We start from the raw sequence: 23164 nt of genomic DNA, 5'->3' as shown, positions 1-23164 counted from the left end.
TTTCCAAACCCAGGAACTTCTACCACAGGGTGAGGGTAACGTCCTTCCCTCAGGCCAGGGCAGCCCTTGCTTTGCAGGGGTGCCAGCCCCCAAGGCCCTACCCTCTGGCTGGGGATGCCAGGCCCTGACAGGGGGGTGAGGGGAGGCATGGGAAAAGGGCCCGTGAACCCCAGGAATTCTTTCCACGAAGGGCAACTGGAAAAGCGATGCATCTCCGCCTCCCTTGGCGGCCAAGGGCCCTGGAGGGAGAATGTTTAATATAAAAACATCTGACAAAGTACCTTCAGGATATATTTTCTGCATCAAAGAAGGAGCTCTTGGCAACAGCAGCTCTAGCCTGACAAGGAAACTTTCGAGCGCAGCTCCCGATTGCTACAGACGCCGGGGAAAGCGAGCCAGCGGGGACAGGAGGAGGGTGAGCCGTGGGGCCGGCAGACAGATGGTTATGATTAGGCTGGATGCAACCAAGTGCATTTTCTGGAATTTCAGGTCTGCTCAGAAAACCTGCTGGTTCCCCCGGTGATGTAGGTCACCTGAGGCACAGTGAATGGCAGGGTCTGTCTGCCTCCGGCTTCGAGTCAAACAGCCCTGGACAGCCCCCGACTTCCCCTCAGCCCAGTAGCCTCCTCTCACACGCCCACCCACTTGCCATCTCACTGGTCACTCACTTATTCATCCAGCAACCATCCAGTGAGCAGAGCTGCTCTGGGGCCCAGTGACAGTGTCCATGCTGAATCTCGGGTACCCAGGGACACAGGAGCCCCAGAGGAGCAAGAATCATGTGAGTCCTGCATCTTCCAGGGGTCAAAGAGGGCACTGCACCAGACAATGGAGAACCCAAAAGGGGCCAGACTGCCTGGGTTCTGATGCCAGGTCTACTGCTTTCTAGCTGGGTGACCTTAGGCAAGTTACTTCACCTCTCTGAGCCTAAGTTACTTCTCCTTTAATTTGGCTAATCAAAGTGGCTACCTCATGGAGTTGTTGGGAGGACTCCATGAATGAAAACATGCACAGCACTCAGAGAGTGCCTGGCACCGAGCTCTGTGCCAGCTGTGAGTCTTAAATGTGTGTTATCATCCTTCTGTCTTTATCTTTACATGTTCTCTATCTCTCTGGAGCTCTTTGTCCCAGGCAAAAATTCATTCATTCATTCATTTATTCCACAGTGACCTCAGGCTATGGGCTAGGCCCTGTGCTGGATGCCAGACAAGGCCCAGAGCCCCTTCAGGACCAAATATATCCCAGAGTTCCCCTGGCCCCAGTGACCACAATCCCTCTGTTCCAGCCCATTCCTCCAGATTCAGGACAACCTCTCTGGACTCCTCTTTCCCTAACCCCCCCTCTATCACACATTAACCTTCTAGCCACAAACAACCTCAGAACACATAGTGCGATTGCACACTTCCCTGCTTCTGCACAAGCCATTCCTTCTGACAGGCTGTTGATATCCTGTTGTCTTCTTGGTGAACTCCTAGTCAACCTACAAAACCCAACTCAGAATCACTCTCTCCTCAAAGCTTTCCCTGAACACACCATTCTACCCCAACAGAGTCCCCTCCTCTTGTTTCTGTGCTGGTGCTAAACCTTGCCCACATCTCCACAGATGTGGAGCACAATCATCCACCATTCTTTGCTTGCTGTCTGCCTCTCCTTCTAGACCATCAGCTCCTAAAGGGGAAGGTCCAGACCTTCTTCACTTTGTATCACCTGCACTGGCATGCAGTAGGTTCTTAATAAATGTTCGATACATTGACTTGTCACCCCAAAGCCTAGTCAGCAAACACACCAGCCCTGGGGTCTTTTGTCAGGGATCCTGGAGAGTGTAAAAGCTGTGTGATCTCTGGCAAGTCAGTGGCCCTCTCTGGGCCTTGGATTCTTCATCAGTCGAGTGTACCCTCATTCCAGTCCCCCAGCTTTAGTGCTCTGGGATGGGGGTCCGGGACACCCATCTCCTCCTTCCACACAGCCTCAGCCCAGGCTGTAGATTTGCTTTGGAACAGCGATGAGAAGCTAAGGTGCTGCGGGCCAGAAGCCCCAGCTCTCTGCATAACCCCTCAAGGCCCAGGAGCTGGTACCGTCCGCCTGGAGCACATCAGCATCAAAGGGCCCTCAGACCAGCGGCCCGTTGGCCCTAGTGGACAGCTGAGCAAACTGAGACGAGAGAGGCGAGGCACTTCGCTGAGGTCACACTGCAGGGTGAGGGCAAAGCCGAGCCTGGAGCCCACTCCAGCGCGCTGCTCACCACCCGGCACTGCTTCTTGGCAAACTAGGTTGGCCAGACCCTCCCCACCCCCAACTGCCTGGTCCTCCCGGGACTGCTGGAGTCACCTGTCACTCCTGCCCTTCATCCCTCACCTCCTCTACTCCAGCCTCAAACAACCAGCTCAGGGAGAATGGGTCCCTCTGGGAGACACCGGGAGGTTTCAAGGAGGGAAGGTGGCTTTTTTTTCTTTGGTTGGTCAAAGCTAAAAAAACGATGGCAGAGGCTTGAGGTAAGTTCCAAATGCTGCCGATTTGGGAACTGGAGGGGAGTGCTCCTTCTCCCCCACCCCGCCCCAGGAGGCAAGGAGTCTGGGGCCGTTTCTGAATTGGAAATGGCAAGCTGGTCCTGGCCCTGGAGCTCAGCATCAGTCCCGCAACCCAGCCACCACTTCCAGGCTGAAGCCTGACCGGTGGGGTAGGCAGAGCGGCTGTGGGCCACCCCCAAGGGCCACCTCTTAACCCACGGGGACTGATCGAGGGTCAAGTCTGATGGTTTCAGGGCACCATATGCCCCAAACTCCAGGTAGAACTTCCTTCCTGCTCCCCAAAGCCAACTGAAACCCTCTTTTCAGCTAACACTTTACCCCCTGCCCTCCCACCCTCTATTCTGAACCACTCACTCAACACGCATCACCTCTACACCCACAGGCAATGAGCACTATGGTGTGTCAGGACTGAGCACCATCATGTGACAGCAATGTTACCTAGGACACGCCTGTCGCCCAGGTGTGAGCAGTCTGTAAAAATTCACTGAGTTGGACACTTACCTGTGCACTCTGTACAGTACAGTAAAAAGTTTTTAAAAAATATTAGCCAGCCTTGGCCTCTCCCCGCCTCGTCTCCCACTAACGCCGGTGCTTGGCTTTCTACTCCTCAACCCTTCTGGTTTCTCAGCATCTGGCTGTTTGCACACCCCCAGGCCTTTGCACCTGCTATCCCTTCTACCTGGAACATGTCTCCCACCCCCAAATCTTTTCTCTTTGGTAGACGCCTATTCATCCTGTAAAACCCAACTTGGATATCACCTCTTCCATGGAGTCTTCCTGGGCCACCTCCCCACCACACTAAGAGGCGATCACTAATCCCTTCTTTCTCTGGATTGCCGCCTCTACCACTTCTCATTATTACTGCTTGTATCTTTACCTGTCTGAGTACCTGGAGGGCAAAGATGATGTAATTTTTATCTCTGTGCCCCAGCCCTAAGCACAGTGCCTGGCACACTGTAATGGCCACACCTACCAAGCCTTGGCTGATTCATAGGCATCATCTCATTTAACTCTCACCATACAGGTATGTCATTAGTATCACCCCCATTTTACAGGTGAGAAAACTGAGGGGCAGAGGGCTTAGGTGTCTGGCCCAAAGTCCCACGACTAGGAAATGGGACAGCCGGGACTTGAACCCAGGGTGCCCTGGTGCGCATCCCATGCTCTTCAGCCCACCTTGCTAGAAGAAGCTCGGCACACGCTAACTGAACTGACCTGAGCACCTCAGAGAACAAGGAGCTCTAGGGTCTGTGTTAGATGCGGGCATCTGAGGAGAGCATGCCTGTACCCTAGAATCAGGAAGCAGTAGGAAACAATACTGCACCCACACGCTCCTCTCCCGGCTTCTGTAGGTACCAACAATGAACATCAGACAACATCGACCCCAAAGGGCACCTCTTCAGGGACCACTGAGAGGAAACGTGACAAGTAGGTGGGCAGCGTGGACCCACCTGGGTTGTGACCTGGCTCTACTTGCTTAAACTTGATGTGTGGCCCTAAGCCACTCTCCTAACCTCTCTGAGCCTCTGTTCCAAACTCTGTCAATCTACAAAAAGCAAGAATCCTCGAGAATGATCTGTGCCTTCAAGGAGCTTACAGTCTGGTTGGTGGAGGAAAGACACCCACATCCAGCTGAGCCCCCAACTCTCCACGTGGTCCTGCATAGCTCCCTTCCTTCCCCGGGCCACCTCCTCTTTAAAATGAGGGGCTTGCCCTCACTGACACAGCTCTAAAGAAACCAGTATGCCCCGAGGACTGAGATATTGGTACACATATCCAAGATCAGCAAAAGGGACTGCCCAGTCCCCATGACAGGCAGCTTACACCATGCCTTGCATACAGTCGGTGCTTAATATAGCACTTGAGCAATTATCCAATAGGCACTAGAATAGGATACCAGAGGGGAGCCACTAGGTCCTGCAGAAGCCTGCCCAGTGCTGTACCCCACTGGCCCCATAGCATTGGAGTGGGCAGGACTGGCTTCAAAAGCAGCCCCCCCACTTCAGGCTCTGTTCAACGGCCCAGAGCTCATTCAGCACCAAGCCTCTCTCACCCAGGGCATAAAGCTTGTGTCATGCTCACTCTGTTCTTCTAGCCTCAAGTAGCCCAGAGCCGAGACAACTCTGCCCTCCTCCCTCAACCCTTCTCAGAATGGCCATTCCCATGTGGCCCTTCATTCTGAAATTCTTTGGATTATGGCATATTCTGCCTTTAAATTGCCAAGGTTTGCCTACCAGCCACTCACACCTTAGTATGAATTTAACTAGCTAATCTTGCTTTCTTCCCCAAACTAAACTGAAATCAAGGGAATGGGAGAGGGGTGGAGATGCTGCAGAGAGGAAGAGGATGGCCTTACGGGGCTTTAGACAGTCAGGGGGCAGCGCCCTAGGCCCTGAGTTAGGCAAGGAACCCAGAGTATCAAGGTTCTGAAAGCACCCCAAAAGGGACTTCTAGGTTTTCAATTTTATCCAAACCCCACTGGAGACTCCAGGTGTAAGGGTCCCTTTAGATTTAGTGGAGTCTCAGCATCCTGCCCCTTGCTGAGTGATCTTGGCGAAGTCACTTGCCCCCTCTGAGCTTCAGTTTTCTCATTTGTTTAGCAGAGATCACATATCTAAATTTGGAGCAAAGGTAGAGATCGGATGGACGAGAGTGTTCTGTCAACCATTCAGCAGGGAGCTAAAACAAGAGTCTCCTGCCCTGCTGCCCCCCGCCCTGCCCACTAATGCGTCCTCGCCTGCGTGGCTGTGACTGAGCCTCAAAATTCCCACCATTCCCCCTAATGTGGCCTCAACAACAGGACAGGAAAGTGGAACAGAGACCTTGGAGCTGGATAAAAATAGACAGCCCAGGCCGGGCTCTGGGATTGTCATTGTGTGAGACAAACAAGGGCGGTCTCCGTCCTGGGGCTGCAGACACCCGGCTCAAGCGTGATGCCTGTCCTAAGACACTGTGAGGGGGCAGGCTCTCAGGGATGGCAGCCCCTCATGACCCAGGGAGACGGGGGTGCTGGGGCAGCTGGCCGATGTGGTCTCTGGGTGGCCTGCAAGGTTTGCCTGGTGGTGACACAGATGAAGCCAGAGCTTTGTGCCTCTTGCCAGCTCCCTACCTCTATCCTTGGTGCTTAAATCAGGACAGGCTGTCCCCAGGCTGCTATAGATCACTCTACCTTGCCCCTGTCCCCCACCGGGGTTTGTCTCGGGGAGGGGACAGGAAGCCTTGCTGCAATGCTAGGCAGGGCCCTCAGGGTGGGAGAGCTGGGCTGCTCAGGCTGCCATCCACTTACGATTTGGGATTGTGGACAGCTGGCCCAGCCACAAGCCTCCATTTCCTCAACTATGAAATGGAGGGCATCCCCTCCATCTCCCTGGGTTGTGGTAAGGAGTCAGTGAGACGGAGAATGACCAGCACTTAGCAAAGTGCCAAGTGGTAAGTGTTAACAAACGTCACTGTGGTCGGCAACAGCAGCAGCATTACCTGTCCTTGAACCTTAAACGCCCTGGCCTGGCCCAACGCATCCTGCCCCTTACCCTTCTGACCTCACCTCCTGCCCTGCCCTTGGCACAACCCTGCATTCCATCTTTGCAGGATGACTCCTGCCTTCATCATCTGCCCGTCACCACTCAGGGCCTTTTCCTCCCTGAGCCTGTCCTCCAGTGTGACAGGAGGCAGGGGCAGTGCCAACCCATTGGTCCTCAGATCCCCACAGCACGAGTGAGCTGCAAAAGCTGAACCGTGAGCCCCCAGAGTGGGAGGAGACGCATGTCGCCCCCGGAAGGAGCCTGGATGACCACAATGGGGAACGTTCCACTCGCCTATCAAGACCACCTGGAACTCAGATCAAAGTCCACCAGACCCCATTCAATCTCCCTCCCACTGGAAATCCCAAACTTCCTTCCCAGTTCCTTTAGCCCCTTAGAATTCCAAGCCACTGCAGGAGAAGTTTTCTCATGAGAACCACACAGTCCTCGTCCACAATAAAGAGCAGCAGGGGCCTTCCACCAGGCAGCATCAAAGACTGCTCTGGGATAACCGGGCAGGAATCCCAAACACAGGCCCACTGGGCCCCAAGGCGGCCAAATCTAATGGCCCCAGGGTCTCTGGAGACCTCCCAGCCTCCAGAGGGCGCTCTCTGTTGGGAACCAGATCAGAGTAGGGGCCTCCTGGAGGTGCTCTGGGGTCTGCTCCTTCCTGCCTGAGCCACACACCAGGCATGCTTTGAGATGACAGAGATCAAAAGACTATGTGTGTGAGCACATGGTGAAACTGTCAGGCACCTCCACACAGGGGAGTTTCCACCATTAACAATGGGGGGAATGGGATGTAGAAAAATCACCCATCTGTCCAGACAACTAATGCCGATGTAATCCATCTAAATACACTGAGGGTGGGCGGGGACACAAAACCATGCATTCAGAAATACTTTTATGCCTCTTGCTTCAAAATTATATGTGGCTTCCATCCACACAGGTACAGAGGAAAAAGAATGGATTAAAATGTTAACTTCTTGTGTTCATCTGGTTAGGTCTTTCAGAGAAAGACATTATAACCAAGTAGAGCCAAAAGGCAGAGAAGAAAACACAGTGGCCCAGTGAGAGGGGTCACCAGACACCAAAAGGCAAGTAGGACGCCAAAGACCTGGACCCCAGTACCAGCTGTGCCATGAGGCCCACTATCTGACCCTGGGCAAGTCACTTCCTGCTCCGGATTCTGGTTTCTCATCTTTAAAACAGACATGCCCTTGTGATCTCCGGTGGTTGTGGTGGAATACGGAACGGATGGGGAAGGGCTCTGAACACGGGAAGCAGCCAGGCAGCTGTGAGGAGCCAGCATCACGACACCCTTAGAGTCATGGGGCAAGCACGGCAAGAAGATAGACAAAACTTCAGGCGAAATAAGTTTATCAGAGGTCCATTCGGCGCTTGCAGAAAAGTGGGAGACAGAACAGTGGCTAGGAGCACAGTAGCACAGTGGCAGATGGCTCTGCTACTATGTGACCCTGAGCAAGTTACTTTACTGCTGTTCTGATGATGCATATAAAGGGGCCCAAGTACAGGACGTGGCCCAAAGTCAACATTCAATAAATAGTTGTGATCACTGTTGTTGCTATTATGACATGGGCGTGGGGTAGGGGAAGGACAGCTCAGACGCAGACAGAGGCCTTCACGCGGAGATCCAGCCAGGACCACCTGGGAAGCAGCTCCAGCCCGAGGGGCTGTCACTCCACACGACACAGAGCTAGACCACAAGCCCCAGCTGTCCTCATAGCGCATCCCACACGCCATGCTCCCAAAGGGCCGCGCGGACCTCAGCACCCAAATCCCTCCTGGCCCTTGATGCCCCCAGGCCTCTACCAACCTCTCATTTCTTAAGGGAAGCTTGATTTAGGTATTCCCTGGATTGGGAGAGTCCCTACAGCCAACTCTTAGTTGCAGGGGGTGGGGGGCTCCAACCAGGTTCTCTCTGCTTCCTAGCCCAGCATCCACTGCTCAGGCAGAGGCATGGAAACACCAGCCAACTCCTCACTTGCCAGACCCTCCCTCAAGCTCCTTCCACCCACTTCATTTCCCCCGCTTCTGACCCTTCCCATCGATCCTTCCTTAGAGTGGGGACTGGAGGAGAAACCTACAAAGATAAATATATACAAACACATCCATTTTGCTGCCTCTTGGCAGCTGGTAGAAGAGGATCCCTTGCTAAAATGAGGGATGGAGAGCTGTGCTGGGCTTTAATCATTTCCACGAGAAACAAAGTAGAGACAACTGGTTAAAACGTGGATCAACAGGCACTTTAAAAGTTATCATCTTTAGGTTTCATCCACACAGACGGTTCTTAACCCCAAAAACACCAGTGACAAAGACATTGCAGTCTTCCTATCCAAGGGGTGGGAGGAAAAGGGAAAAGAACAGGAGGGGGTAGCCAAAGAGGCCTCCATCATGCCCCCCAGCTTGTCCCCTCCTGTAAAGTTCAACATGACAGCAACGTGCAAGAAAAAAAAGCCAACCTGAGAATTCACCCGGAGCAGTGATGAGGGAGTTGGTGGCCTCCGTTTCAGTGTAAGACAATGTGGAATCTGATAGATCTACGGAAGGAAAGAGAAAGAGAACTTAGTTCGCTGTGGGGCGCTCCTCCCTTTTCTTCTTTCTCATGCATCTCTATGTGTGCGTGCACGTGTATGTGTGCACATGTGGGCGCATGCAAGTGCTTGCAAGGGGCAGCACGCCCCTCACAACTTTCTGATGCTACTCTGTAACCCCGTCCCATGATGGCACGAGACCAGGCCGGCCAGCCCTGGGACTCTTCTGGAAAATGCTGACTGCAGCAGCCCTGGCACCTGAAAAAGTTTCAATGGCTCTGACCACAGAAATAACCCAAGTTCAGGGGACCGAGCAAGTAGCAACTTGGAGCCTCCTTGGGTAAGGTTAAAATAAGCCCCTAAACAATTCATAGTTGCTGTACTTAATTACAACCATTAAAATTCTTGAAGCTGTTCCTTCTTGCTTCCTTCCTTCCTTCCTTCCTTCCTTCCTCCCGCTGGAGCTGGGGAAACTCTGTTTTAACAAGTTACCAGCCATCCTCACTCTGTCCCGCTTACACCCCTCTAATTAAGGGCTCAAGCATTTGCTCCCAGATTAACTTTTTCTCTCTCCCCTCCTCCACTCCCTAACATCCAAACCTGCTCACAGAGCAACTTTCAATGCCTGGACTGGTTTTTTTTTAAGGCGTTCATTGTTGTGTAAGTGGTTTTAAGTACTTCATATGGCGTGCATTATTCCTTGTCCCCCGTCTGCAGTGCAGTTAGGCGGCGCAGGGAAATCTTTTCGCGCGTTTTCTCCTGAAGGCTGAGCTGCTGGCTTGACAAGCCGATGCCTTTTGAAGCAGGCAGACTTGGAAAATTTTTCCTGGGCCTGTGCCTCTGCTACCAGCAATGGGGTGTTGTCCCCGTTAAGGGACAGGCCTGTCCAGGAGTCGGAAGGCATGTTCTGTGAGGCCTGCTGAACTTGCTTCATCTTCTCACCAGCACAACCCAGGTCTGGCTTGGCTGGTCCCACCTGGCTCAGGAGAGCCACTCCAAGCCGGGGATTCCTGGGACAAAACCGTTAGCCTCAGCCCTAGCTAGCTAGAATTCTGCAGGAATTTTTTCCTTTTACCACATGGGTTGGGGAGGGGGAAGATGAAACATTAACCAATTTGGCCTTTTTTATTTTTTTTTTTTGTCATTTCCCACTTGCCAGATGCTGACTGGGTGTTCTGGGTTTTATTTTGTTTTTGGGTCTCATGTGATCACAGAGGCTTAGAAGTGAACTGACTTTTTGTTTATGAAAAAGCAACAATGCAAGGAAAGGAAAATAATACAAACAATAACTCGGACTATTTATCAGGGCACAGAAAAGTTATCTGCTGGTAAAACGTGTTAGGAGGAAAGTAAGGACAGTTGGAAAATCTCTTTTAAAAATATAATAACCTCAGTACCTTAGTGGGAACTTCTTAAGAGTTTTGCTTTTAATACCTAATGTTCCCAAAGTGTTCGGCTCCCTGAGTCTTGCGGCCACTTCTCATTTGAAGTAGCAACCTTGCAGGCTGAACCTCATTTCTTAGTGAACCGCTGTGGAACCAGCACAGACAGCTTTGTGAGGTTCCCAGGAGTGGGGACAGGCGGTTTCCACCCTTTCCAGCTACTAAGACCCTGTCACACACCCGCCATCATCTAGAGCTTCCAGTGAGGTCCCTGAAGTCTGAAGTGCCGTTGTAGAAGTGGCTGTTGTAGAAGAACACTCCCACCCTTGGTCACTGCCCCAGCCCCAAGGAGGGACCCCAACTGAAGCTGGGGCCCCAGGTTCGAGTCCCACCTCCACTATTAGTCAGCAAAACCAGAGGTCACCAACTTTTTCTGCAGAGGCCCCAATAATAAATACTTTCAGCTTTGTGAGCCATACGCTCGCCATCTCAACTACCTCAACTCTGCCGGTGTCCTGTGGAAGCAGCCACAGACAATATGGAAACAGGTGAGCATGGCTGTGTTCCAGCAGAACTTTATTACAGACACTGAAATTTGAATTTCATATAATTTTCCCATGTCAGGAAATATTACCCTTCTTTTGATTTTTTTTTAACCATCTAAAAAAGTGAAACCCATTCTTAGCTCGTGAGCCATACCGAAACAGATGGTGGGCTGGAGCCTGCACACCCCTGAGTTATATGACCACCAGCAAGGGTTATTTCCTCTTTCTAGGCCTCGGTTGGCCCATTTGTAAAATAACTGGGACACCTGTTGATTTCCGAATCGTCACTCTGCAGGGCTGGACGGTGTCCTGAATTTTGCTGCTTTACCACAGGCTGACCCACAATTCCTCGGGGCAATGATCCTTGACATACAAACTGAGGTGCTACACTTACTAAGAACGTTTGAGGGTTTTCTTCTCTAATGGAACAAGGGATCTAAGTGACTAGTGCAATTATGTTGACCTAGGAAATGCTGAGACAGGCCTGTGAGGAAAGGATGGGGAACCCCCAGCTGAACAGGGGGCTGCTCTGGCTTCCGCCTCAGCTCTGCTGCTCATTAGCTGGGTGGCCCTCCCTGTCCCTCAGCCTGATTCCTCATCTACGAAGTGACAGGGTCCCACCAAATGACCTCTCCAGCTCCTCGGAGAACTAAATAAAGCTCCTCCATCCACGGGATGACTATACTTCAGGAAAAACAATGAGGAAGTTGCCATCGTTAAGCCACTGACTCACACACCGTCATGGGACAGCCTCTGTCCTCCTAGACTGAGGAGGTCAGACTCTGAAGGGATCCGGTGGGCACTTCGGACTCCACGAGGGGCCTGAAAGAAAAACTGGACTGGACGCCTGAGAGTCGATGACACTTGGAAGTGACCTCCCCAATGATGCTGACACACGCTACTGGGAAGAGGCCTTTACCAAAAACCAAACAAAACCCACTTTCTGTGGTCACTTGGTGGAACGTGTGAGCATCACTGCCACGCCATCTGACTTTTAAAGCTTGAGTCCCACGGGAACTGCCGGGTCACAAAGTTGCTCTCTTGGTATAGGAAAGCCAACTGAACTCGCCCCACCATTGGGATTCTCCACTGGGGGACACAGGATGGCCAGGAAACAAGCCATCACGACTTTTAAAATCACATATATGAGCTGCTCATCCAGCCCCAAGGATTTACAGAAAACACGTTCTACCTCTGAATGGGACCTGTCTAAGAAACATGACCAACTCCACTGAGCACACCTAGGGGACCATCCATGCTAGGGGCTCTATGGACCAATATACATGCTTTCTAGATTTTCCAGTTGTTGTTTCTGCCCAGGTGAGCTTTTTGGCTTAAAATGGGAGAAAACATATAGCTCCCCTAACCATGACTTCATGCTCAACCTATTTGTCACAGTACTAATTAACACACACTATAAGAGGACAACCTAAGGCTGAGGGAGGGAGAGAAGAGACAGAAATACCAACCCACCTCCAATGAGATGCGTAAGTCGAAACCCATTCATCTCCCACAGGCCCATGTTTAAAGGTCACAGAGAGGTTAATGATGAGCTGAGGAATTTCAAGATGTAAATAGCCTGCTGCAGAGGCTGGGTCTGCTTTGGCCCAACTGCGGGTGTGTTTGTAAAACTTCACCCCATTTCAAAGGCAACCAGGCCGGCTTTCCCTCCCTCCCCGCTCCAGCCCTTCAGCACTGAGGTGGCGCTGGACTGAAGGGGAGCCCAGGATGGACGCAGCTCCCCAAGGGTCAGAAGGAGGACACACTTACCCAGTGGCTTGTACTCGTCGCGAGGAGACAGCCGAGAGTAGGGGGGTGGCGGTGATTCTGGAAGACAGGAGACAACGTGTCACTGTCGTGGTGGGAGAGTTCACACCTGCGGGTTCTACATGCTTTTGATTATTGCTGTCCTCAAATAAACCCAGCCCCCAGGAAATCCTCCTTTTCTCCCACCACCTCTGCTGCCCAAATCCACTGTAACAGCATTGCCCAACAGGAAGGCCGCAGGCTTGGGGTACAGACCTGGGCTCAATCTCTGCTCTGCCACCTTTGGCTGTGTGACCTCAGGCAAGTTACTTCACCTCTCTGAGCCTATTTCCTCAGCTCTAAAATGGGGACAGTAATTATACAGACCGCCCAGGTTTGCCAGGAGGGCAAGTGAAGATAAAGTATGTAAAATGCTTAGTACAACTCTTGCTTCCACAAACAGTAACTATTATCATTATAACAAGAGAAACGCAGGTGCAGGGAAAGTCAGAGCCACGGTTGCCCAATAAAATACAGGATGCTCAGTTAAATTTGAATTTCGGATATATATGACATAATGTTTTAGTATAAGTATGTTCCTTGTAATGTTTGGGACATACTTATACTAAATAATTACGTGTTGTTTATCTGAAATTCAAATTTAATGGCCATTCTGTAGTTTTATTTGCTAAATTTGGCAACTCTAGTCAGAACCGAGTGTGAGTGCAGAGGCCCAGACACAGAAGCTCGTTTCCAAACAAGCTGCATGATAACTAACATTCTTTGGGGCACAGAGGAGGGCATGATTGGTTGGGACCCAGGAAGCCAAACCCAGCTACCCAGATGGGAGACCTTAAACCAGTCCCTTCCTGATCTCGTCCTCCATCTCCGCTTTGATAAGAGAAGGGATGGAACACAGCTCTCTACGGCCTTCCAGCTCAGACCCTCTGTGATTCCTTACTGTCGATGGTATTTTTCTTCTGGTTTCCTTTCATTTGCCTAAAATACTCCTCCTTAAAAACATATACTTTGTCTTCAGAAGAATTCCTTAGCCTCTTGCTTTAAGGGAAGTAACAATTTGCTAAACTAAGTAACAATTTGCATGAATGAAATGACCCTTCATTTTCCATAAATGAAACTAAACACCATCAAATCGCAAACCAAAACAAACTCTCAGTGGTAGTAAAGTGGTAATAACTATTATTAGGCAGGTATCAGTAATGACACAGGGGTAATAAGTGTTTTTCGCAATGATAATAAGGCACAATTAGTCACAGGAGCGTTTGTGTTGCTCTGTACACCCAATGCAGCTTCTCTTCTTCCCCACCCTGGCTTTTCCAGCCAGAAATTACTTCAACAAAGCAAAGGCTCTGAGGTCTAGGAACAGGGAATCTTTTGTGGACAGGAGTTAGGGAGAAGGAAAAGTGAATCACGAAGTAGCCACTGAGAGAGAAGCAAACATTTGCTGAACGCCGACCCTGTGTCTCTCTCCACGCCATTTCATTCATTGTATTTTATTCTTTTGGATCTCAGGTACAGAGTGGTTAATCACGCTCATGGGGCACCTATTTTTATTTCATCCTTTCTCAAAAATAAATAAGATGGCCATTATTATTCCCATTTTACAGATGAGAAAACTGACTTGCCCAGTGTCCCCCAGCCCAATCATGGTGGAGCTGGAATTTGAGCCCAGGCCTAACTCTGCTCTACACGCCAATGAGACCAGCAATCAAGAGGCACCCCGTCTTGCCCCCTTCACCCCAGGTGGGTCCAGTACATCACGTGCACAGAAAGTGCTCAGTAAACGTTTGTGGACCAAGACAACGGTGATGAGGATAAAGGTAAAGATGCGGGTATCTGTGGACAAAGGTGTGGAGAGAGAGGACCAAGGGGGCCACAGGGGTGACCCAACGGAGACCTCAAACAGGACTCAAGACTTCAGTAGGAGCCACCTTATCCACCGGTCCTCAGGCCTTGGAGGGGCTAGAGACCAGACTTGAGTGAGGACCAGCCTCTCAGGACAAGAGGCAAAAACACAGGTAGGGCTAGAGCTCCATGGAGAAAGAGAATTGCGGCCGGCACTCCCACTTACAGAGGAGAAGACTGAGGCCTGGACAGTGGAAGTGACTCCCTCAGGGCCAGACAGGGAACTGGCTGTAGAGCCAGAACCGGAAGCCAGGTCTCCTGACCCCAGCCTCATGCCCTTTCTACTACCCCACTAACTGATCAGAAGGCCCGCAATTCCCGGGTTAGGGTTCCTTTTGCAAAAATCTGGCTGGCTGAGGCCCAGGCTATGCATAGTGGGGAGCTGTGCCCTCCGGATCGTCCCCAAGAGTGAAACTTGGCAGCAATGGGCAGTGGTGGCTGCAGTCAAGCCACTGTAACCAACTCTAGCATCTCTTCCAGGCTCTGCTGACCTGGGACCCAAAAGGTGGAGGGGGAAGGGGTCGCAGGAGCCTCCTGGGGCCTTGAGTTATGACACCCACTACCCATGCCCACACCGGGCTGGGGGTTCTAATGTGAGTGACAGAAAGCAAATCTACAAACTTGAAATGTCAGACACACCAGCTAGTGAGGAACTGCAAAGCCTCCAGGAGGGATTCGACCAGGTCTCCATTTGCTCCAGCAAAACGGTTTGCACAGAACTGTTTCACAACTGTAGAGACTGGAAGCTAAGCACGAAATTCCACTCCGGGCAAGTACAAGTATGAGGGCCTCCAGACTCCACCCCAAGACCCAGAGGTTTAGAATATCAGAGGTTCACCCAACTCAATTTGTTCTTTTAACTGATGGGGCAACTGAGGTCCAGCCAGGTAAAGAACCCACCCAAGGCCACGCAGGCAGGTAGGAGATGTTATTCTACTTCAGCTAAACAAAGGGGGCCGGGGTAGTTGGGGACCAATACCAAGTTACCTTTTTTCAAAAAACTAAGTTATCCTTCACACACCCTAAGATTCACTCTTAACATGTACAATTCAGTAGTTTTTAGTATATTCAGAGTTGTGACACCAACATCACCATCTAATTACAGGACATTTTCATCACCCCAAAAGAAACCCTGTCCCCATTAACAGTCAGTCCCTATTCCCCCAACCCCCAAACCCTAGGCAACCACAAATCTACTTCCCGGCCCTATGGATTTGCCTATTCTGGACGTTTCACACAAATGGATTCCTATAATCTGTGGCCTTTTGTGTCTGGCTTCTTTCACTTTGCATAATGTTTTTGAGGCTCATTCATGCTGTAGCAGCTATCATACTTCATTCTTTTCTATGGCTGAAGGCTATTCCTTTGTATAGATATACCACATTTTGTTTATCCATTCATCAGCTAATGGACACTCGGGTTGTTTCCACTTTTTGGCTATTAGGAATAATGCTGCTATGAACAATACTGGGTAATCTTTAACTGGCACCTCCACTCCAGTCCCACACATCCAGGCCCCACGGATCTGGGAGAATGGAGCCCCATTAACTCAGGTGGGCAAGGTGGGCACTCAGGTGGAACTCGGTGTGAGACAAAAGGTCAGAAGAGAAAGCATGAGCTGCCAGCCTCCAGGCCTTCTGTCCACTCCCCTCTTGGAAGCTATCTTAATTCTTGCAAAAGTTGTGCTGATTTTTAGACAATGACTTATACGCTTTAAACTTGAAGGGGAGAACTCCTAGAGCCCTGCAGACCCCTCTGAAAGAAATGAACATGAGAGAGAGACATCAGACACTCCAGCCCCTCAGACATCCAGACTCAGGCATCAACTCCAGGAATCTCCTCCAACTTCCTCAGAAGTGAGAGCAGTCAGCCAGGGGCCGAGTGCACCAGAAGGCTAGTGCTCAGCCCAGCTCAGGCCAGACATGCCTCGGGTTAGCCCTCAGGGGCTACTTAGCCTTTCGGGATCTAGACCCTGATGCTAAAGCCAGAAGAGTTCACAGCCTCTCCCAGTGCCTGGTAAAGTTTCAGTTTGGGATGTTCGCTTCCACCCCATCTTTGCAGCCCAGCATCTTCCTTAGGAAAGGCTCCACACGCCTCCCTGGGCCTCCCAGTTTCCACCCCGTGGCTCTGGGTAGAGAGGGGGCCTCCCCGGCACCTGTCCCCTCCATCCCCAGAACCTGAAGGCTCAACCCCCAGCTCCGGGGTGGGAGACGCCGAAAAGGAGCTCCTGGTGCTTTAAGGCCGGCTGAGCCTAATTGCCCAGATTCCCCCGGCAGCCAGATAAACAGCGCGGCCGGCTGGCGCCAGTAAGAGGCAAACTGCACATTATCACCCCTTCCTCACCTCCAAGGAGGAGCTCTGAGGAGCAGGGCGGGCAGGCCGAGGGGCCGCCAGAGGGGCAGGGCGGGGGCTTGGAAGCCCTACTTGAAATTGATCTCATTTCAAAGGGATAATGCCAGGCCAAATAAAAGGAAAACTTTCTAGCCCATTCTAATTCCTATAGTCCTGGCCTGGGAACCCTGTGTTTTCCTAGGCGGCCTCCTCCAGTCGTTCAGAAGCTCTCTCTCTTGCTCTGTCTCTCTTTCCCTGGCGCAATTTGGATAATAGTAATTTACTGAATATAATTACAGCAAAAAAAAAGTGGTGAAGCAAAGAGCAGGAGATTTATTCCAAAGTTAATGGATACTTTCAGGAGAAAGGAGCCCTATAAACACAGGTTAGAACTGTGATTCAAGTATTTCTCCACATTTCCGTCCACATAGGCACCAAGTTCAGCGAATGGGCTTTTCCCGGGACAGAAAGACACACAAGAGGGAGGGAGAGCTAGGGCCCAACTCCCACGGGGGCGGGAGGGCCCGGGCAGAGCCGAGCCGGGCACAGAGGGAGGACCCCACTTTCTGAGACAAGCCTGGGAGAGAGGGCAGGGCAGGAGGCCAGGCCTGTGTCACCTGGAATCTGCCCGTCAGACGTCAGGGGTTCTGTCCAGCCCCTCACTTTATAGATGGGAAGAGGCCCAAAGAGGGGAACTGGCCCCAATGCCCCAAAGCAAGGTGATGGATGGAGCAGGGTTTGCTCTGAGCAGCACAGGTCCACACTGCCCAGAAAGGGGCCTCCTGTCACTGGGGCTCCCTATGTGGGTCAGGGGGACACTGGGGTGACTGGTGCCAGGTGGGTGTCCCTCAGTTGGCCTGCTGGGTGTTCCAGTGTACTTTCTAGCTGGGTGCCTGCTCCGTGTGTGTGTCCATCTGTCTGTCTGTCCCAGCGGCCCAGCCTCTCCCCCGGAACCCTGGAAGGAGCAGTCTCCTTATCAGGACGCGCACGGCTGAGCTCCAGCTATGCACCCGCCCAGCTCCTGGGAGCCAGGCTGGCAGTCAGGCGGCAGGGGTGGGGTGGGCAGCAAAGGGCTCCCCCAGTTCTCAGTCCCAGCGGCCCAAGCCATCAGGCAGGGGATGAAGCAAGAGGGTCAACCTGGCACCTATTAGAAACTCTTCCTAGACCATCAGTCCTCCCAGCTGCCCCTAAAGTGGCTTGAATGGGGGGCCCCTTGGGCTGGCAAAGAGGCAGGAGAACACACACAGCTCCTGCAATAGCGCCTCCTTCTGGGAAGAGGAACCGAGTTAAGTGCCAATGCTCAGCCTAGCATTAGATGCAGAGAATGTTCCTAGAGCCATCCCCACTGATCAGTAGGGAGATGTAGAGGGGAAGTTATTAGTCCAAGGTCAAGTTGTCATTACTGACCAGGCAGAGCCCAAGACCAGGTCTGTGGTTAGGAATGGTTCCACTGCAGTGTGCCCCTCAACCCGTAACTGCCCAAGTCCACCAAACTCAAACCAATCCCCAAGCTGACTTCTAACCCAAGGGGTAGGGGCAGGGGTGGGTCCTGTCCCTTGTCTCCAACTTTTTCACTCCACCCCCTCCCACCCACACACCTCAGCTTGCCTGGCACTTGGACTTTCAGCTGGCCCTCTCCTCCTCCTCCTCAACAGCCACCTCCTCTTACCTATCCTCCGGGGCCCCGCTCCAGGTTAGAGCTACGGACCTCCTGGAGGAGATCCTGTTACATATGTACACACCCCACCACCTCTGATGTTCAGACCCACTGACCTGGCCCATCTCCCCCATCTCCATGCAAGATTATGTTTCTTGAGGGCATGGATCCTACCCATATTCCACCTCACTCTGCAGCACCCAGCACGCTGCCTGACAGAGTAAGTGCTCAACAAACATTTGCTGGCAGACTGAACTGGTGAGAGAGAAAATACCTGCCAGGGCCTTTGAAACAGCAGAGTGGGCCCCACCTGTTATCTCTCATTAAACAAAAATTACCAGAGACAGGGCAACCACAATAGGGCCCCCTTCCCCAGAGGCAGGGAGGAGACTGGGTGGCAGAGGGGAAGAAGGCACTTCCAGGGGAAGCTGTCAGGAAGAGGAATAAGGGGCACAAAATGCCCACCGTGGGCCACAGGTCAGGGATTGCCAAACGCCCCTGAAAGGGGTCTGGAGCGACCATGTGGGGAGCAGGGCGGCCAGATCAGTGCTGCGTCTCCCCACGCACCATCAGGAACCACCACTGAGCACTGAGGCATCCTCCTTTCTCCTCCAGCCACTACCCCACACACAAACAAGACACCTGAGACAAACCCACGCTCCTAGGCCCACCCTCCCCTTGCACACCGGGAGTCACAAGACCTGTGATCTGACCCGCTAGGTGCCGCCCCGCTGAGAGCTGACTCTCCAGAGGGGCCAGACAGGAGGAACTCAGGGACCTCCCAGGCCCCACAGCCTGTAACTCTCTGACAGTCCCACCCCTGCATAACCCCCAATGCCACCTAAGATGCATACAACCCCTAAGATGCTACGAACTAAAAAGTGTGCTTCCCTGCAGCGCAGAAGTCAGAGCAGAGGGCACTGCAAGCTTCTGGCCTGCCAGGAGCCCCCGCCTGTCCTCACGTCTGCTCCAGCACCCAGGGCCTGTTTAGGTAAGATCTGGAGGTGGGGTGTGTGCAGGAAATCCCAGCAAGAGAACAAAGAAGGAGGGCAGTTCTCAGAGGTAATAAAATACCTGGCTTCCTCGCCTACTCACAGACGCCTCCAGGACCCTCACCCTATACAAAACCTGGACATAGAATTGAGAATGATGATGATGGAGGGCCCTGGCACTGGACACCCAAGGGATGTTGGGTGCAATCAGAGCAAGAGAGAGGTCTCCACTCTGAGAAGGGATACCCTGCAAAAGCTTTGCTCCGAAATGTATAAAGGAACAAGTGGGACAACGAACACTACTGACTCTAGCCATGAACTGTCTACGTCCAATTTTACGATGTACATCTCCTTGGGTACAAGAAAGTATAACGAAGCTATAGGCATATGCACACGAATGGTATACACATATGCACACGAATGGTATAGGCATATGCACACAAATGATACAGGCCTGGGCACAGACTAGGGGTAAATGCGAGGGGGTGGATGGGGCACTCCTGTCTTTGGCTTCTCCTAGGCCTGCCCTCCCCTTTCACTGTCTATGAGTTTGGAACTTACATTACGTCCCTGAAGCTGCGCAGACAAAACTCCAACGCGTACCTTTTTAAGTTTGCGGGAGCCCTATGATGAAGTTGCCATTTGATGTGTGTGCCCAGATACCCACTCCCTGGCTTTCCTCTCAGGGTGAGGCGCCTTCACTGGGAACTCCCACGCTCCAGGGGCACCCGGGGGAGCACCCGCAGCTCCGCCCGCCCGAGGTGTCACGGACAGAAAGGCAGCCACGCAGGGGGCCCGCTCACCTGGCCCGCAGAGCCGGCTGAAGTGGTAGGGGTTGCAGCACACGGTGGGGCCATCGGCGGCGGCGGCGAAGCTGTGGCAGCCGCACAGGGGCTTCAGCTCCACGGCGTGCTGCAGGTCGGGCCAGCGGAAGAGGCGGCCGAGCAGCAGCTGCGGCGGCGCGGGCTGGCCGCCCAGGCGGAGGTCGGCGCGCGGCACCAGCACGCAGCCGCCCGGCACGCCGCCGCGGGACTCCACCGCCTCCAGCAGCGTGTCCAGCGAGCGCTCCTTGAGCCGCTTCAGCAGCGAGTACGTGACCGTCTTGAGTTCCTGCTCGAGCAGCAGCAGCCGCGAGCGGGCTTCGCGACTCCGCCCGCCGCCCGCCGGCTCCAGGGCAGCCCGAGCCAGGGGGTCGCCGGCGTCCCGGGGCGCGCCAGGGGCGTCCCTTTCGGAGAAGAGGCAGCAAGTCACCGTCTCACAGTCACTTTCGGGCAGCCAGCCCGGGCCTCCCGGCTCCGCCACGTCCAGCGGGGAGCACCCAGCGCCGGCCCCAGGCTCCGACATGGGCCTCGGGGGACCCCCTGCGCGCCGGCGCCTCCCTGCGCCCTGGGCGCCTCGCTGTCCCACCGCGTCCCGGGGCCGCCGCGGGGCTACCGGGCGGACTTCGGAGCGGCCGCAGCCTCCGCCTTCTCGTGCCCGCGGGGCCGGCTCAGCTCGGCTGCCCAAGCTCCCATCCTCGTCGCCGACGCCGCCGCCGCCACCTTCCTCCCGGTCGGGGACCACACGACTTCGCCAAAGTCGCCGCACCAGCCCCGAGCGTTTGGACCTGAACATACGATATCCTTTGGCGCCGGGGGTGGGGGGGAGGCGGTCTCCGGTTACCGAGGGTCCGTTCCCTCAGCGAGGCGCCGGCTACGCGGGCCGCAGCCCCACATGAAGCTCCGTTGCCGGGCGCCGTGCAGACCGCGCACAGCCTGTCGTCGAAGGGGCGCCGCGGGGCTGCAACATGAGGGAGCTCGCCGCGGCGGGCCGGCGGGGAACACGCGCACGCCGAGCCGCAGTCCGCGCCGGGCCAGCGGCTACATGGACCCCGGCGGCCGGGCTGCTCAGCAACTCCAGCACCGGCGCTGTAAGGAGACTGCAAGCGGCGCGCCGCCAGAAAGACCCCGCATGGGCCGGCGAGCCTTCAAAAGTTGCGCGGCTGGTCCATGAGCACAAAGCGCTCGCGCTGAACCCCCTGTGTCTGGGAAGCCCTGCCTTTAAAACCCAGGCGCTTAACTACATGGGCTTTTCCTGCAGGATCCGAGAGGCAGGCTTGTTGATACCCTCAGCTTCCTTCTTACTCCCTGCAAAAAGAAAAATAAAAAAGGAAAGAAAGAAAAAGAAACCCCAAACAAAACCAAAATCCCTGGAATTGCATGCATGAAAAGCCAACTCCGTCTCAGGTCCCAGGCGCTAGATGCTCTTGGAGCGAGTTTCTCCTGAACGCGAGTGTCAACACATGAGTGGAAACTGTAAAAATCCCAAAGAGCTGCTAGGAATCCTTAATTAAAAATGCAATCCAACGAAGCAGAGGTCGCAGCCCGCCCCACGCTGCGCTCGGACGCCCCGGGCGCCGCGGCTGCAGAGGTCGTCCCCCTCCCCCCTCCACAAAAAGTGCCTCCCGGTGGCCCCGCGGTCCCGGCGAGGTCTGGCGAAGCAGCGCCCGGCGGCTCTTTCTCTCGGCTTGGCTCCCTCGCTCGCTCCCCTGCTCGGCTCTCTCTCTCTTTTTTGTTCTCCTCAAACGCACACTGAGGGCCCCCGGAGGAGCGCCGCGGAGTCATTGGCTGCCTCCCATCATATGCCAGTCTAGACACTTTGGCGGCTCCGCGGCGCTGATTGTTGCGCAAACAAGGTTTCAAGTTTCTTAACTCTTAAAGGAGAACACGCCCCATTGCAGGGCCCGAGGCTCCGAGGGGCCGGCTCCTGGGGCGGGCGGAGCCCGGGCCCCCGCCCCACGCTCGCCCCGGCACCCCCGCCCCGGGCCTGACAGCGCCCACAGCCTGCTCTCTGGCGCGCGTTGCGCCGCGGGCAGGGATACGAGCTAGCACACGCACACGCGCGCACACACAAACAGTTACACAAACCCTGGGCAGGCGGCGCAAGGGCTCGGTGGACCCACTGAGACTCGGACGCGAACGGGGCGCTTTGCCTCTCTGGCTTGTGCACAAACTTGCAAACACACGTTGCACTTTAGAGTTGGTCCAAACCTCCGTCCCAGGGAAGGCTAATAAAAATCGGTGTGCGTGTTGTGCCTTCCTGGCGTGCGTCTCTTGGAAGCAGGGAGCAACTGATTTGTTGGGGTAGCAGGATCTTCCGTGATGACACGAGGTCTCCACACCCCCTGCGCATAGTCAGGGGTCGCTCTGCTGCCCAGACGGGGGGGCCTGGGACGCTTCGCGCACAGGGGCTCCAGGCTGGCCCGAGGTAGGGACCTGCAGAGGGTGGGGTAGAGGCGGGGAGTGTCTCCTTCTCTCGGGGTCCTCACGGTCGCCACGGGCCTCCCTCGGAGCTAGGCGGTCCTCTAGCCGTCCCAGGCCCCCTCGAGGCCGGGTGCTCCCTCCTCCCCCTTCCCCATTTTATTCTGTGCATCGTGGAGAGAGATGTGGGGAGCGGTAGTGCTTCCCCCAGCGACGTTTCACCACGGAAATGGGGGTGGATTGGGAGGCGGGGCCCTGGCCCGCCGGGTCCGGGGCTGGCTCGGGGACCCGGCGGCGGCAGCTGGCCGCCCGGCGCGGAAAGGGTTAAGGCCGCTCCTGCCCCTGGAGCCGGCGCGGCGGGGTACCTCCTCGGGCGCGCTCGCTCGTCCGAGGGTGGCAAAAGTTCAAGCTTGTAAAGTCGGGATTGGTCCCGCGCGGAGGGAAAAAAGGCCTGGTCCCCCCTCCCCCCCAGGGCGCGGCGCCGATTGGCCGGGCCGCGGGGCGGGCCCCGCCCCCTCCCCGCGCGCGGCGGCCCCGCCCCCGGCGCGGCGCCCCGCCCCTTTCCGGGCAGGAGCCCGGCCCCGCACTGAATGAAAGAAATTCCTCTGCTTTCATTGGCCCCGGGCTGGGCGCCATTCCCCTGCGGGGGCCGCGGGGGCGCCAGCGCGCGGGTCTCCCTCGGGGGTGCCCACGTGTGGGGCTGGCCTGGTGAGCGTGCGGCGGTGCGAGTTCCCCGCCGGGC

The 23164-nt window shown here is 54.4% G+C and overlaps 1 protein-coding gene across 2 annotated transcripts in view; it reads right to left on the bottom strand.

Annotated features, from left to right (window-relative positions):
- SMAD6 (SMAD family member 6) overlaps positions 1-22669 on the bottom strand; it is a 75834-nt gene extending 53165 nt beyond the window's left edge. The window contains exons 1-3 of one of the 2 annotated variants that reach the window (XM_058541919.1): positions 19987-22668; positions 12302-12358; positions 8533-8610 (exon numbers count right to left, since the gene is read on the bottom strand). In XM_058541919.1, the coding sequence (XP_058397902.1) occupies positions 8533-8610; positions 12302-12358; positions 19987-20797 (946 nt within the window). In that variant the 5' untranslated portion in view covers positions 20798-22668. Of the gene's footprint in view, positions 1-8532; positions 8611-12301; positions 12359-19986 lie in introns of both variants that reach the window. The other variant, XM_058541920.1, reaches the window with a different exon arrangement.
- Between the last annotated feature and the right edge of the window lie 495 nt (positions 22670-23164).

This window comes from Diceros bicornis, chromosome 5 (assembly GCF_020826845.1).
Source record: "Diceros bicornis minor isolate mBicDic1 chromosome 5, mDicBic1.mat.cur, whole genome shotgun sequence".
NCBI lineage: Eukaryota > Metazoa > Chordata > Mammalia > Perissodactyla > Rhinocerotidae > Diceros > Diceros bicornis.
Note: the sequence above shows the minus strand (reverse complement) of the source record. Positions and strands in the feature narration are given on the sequence as shown.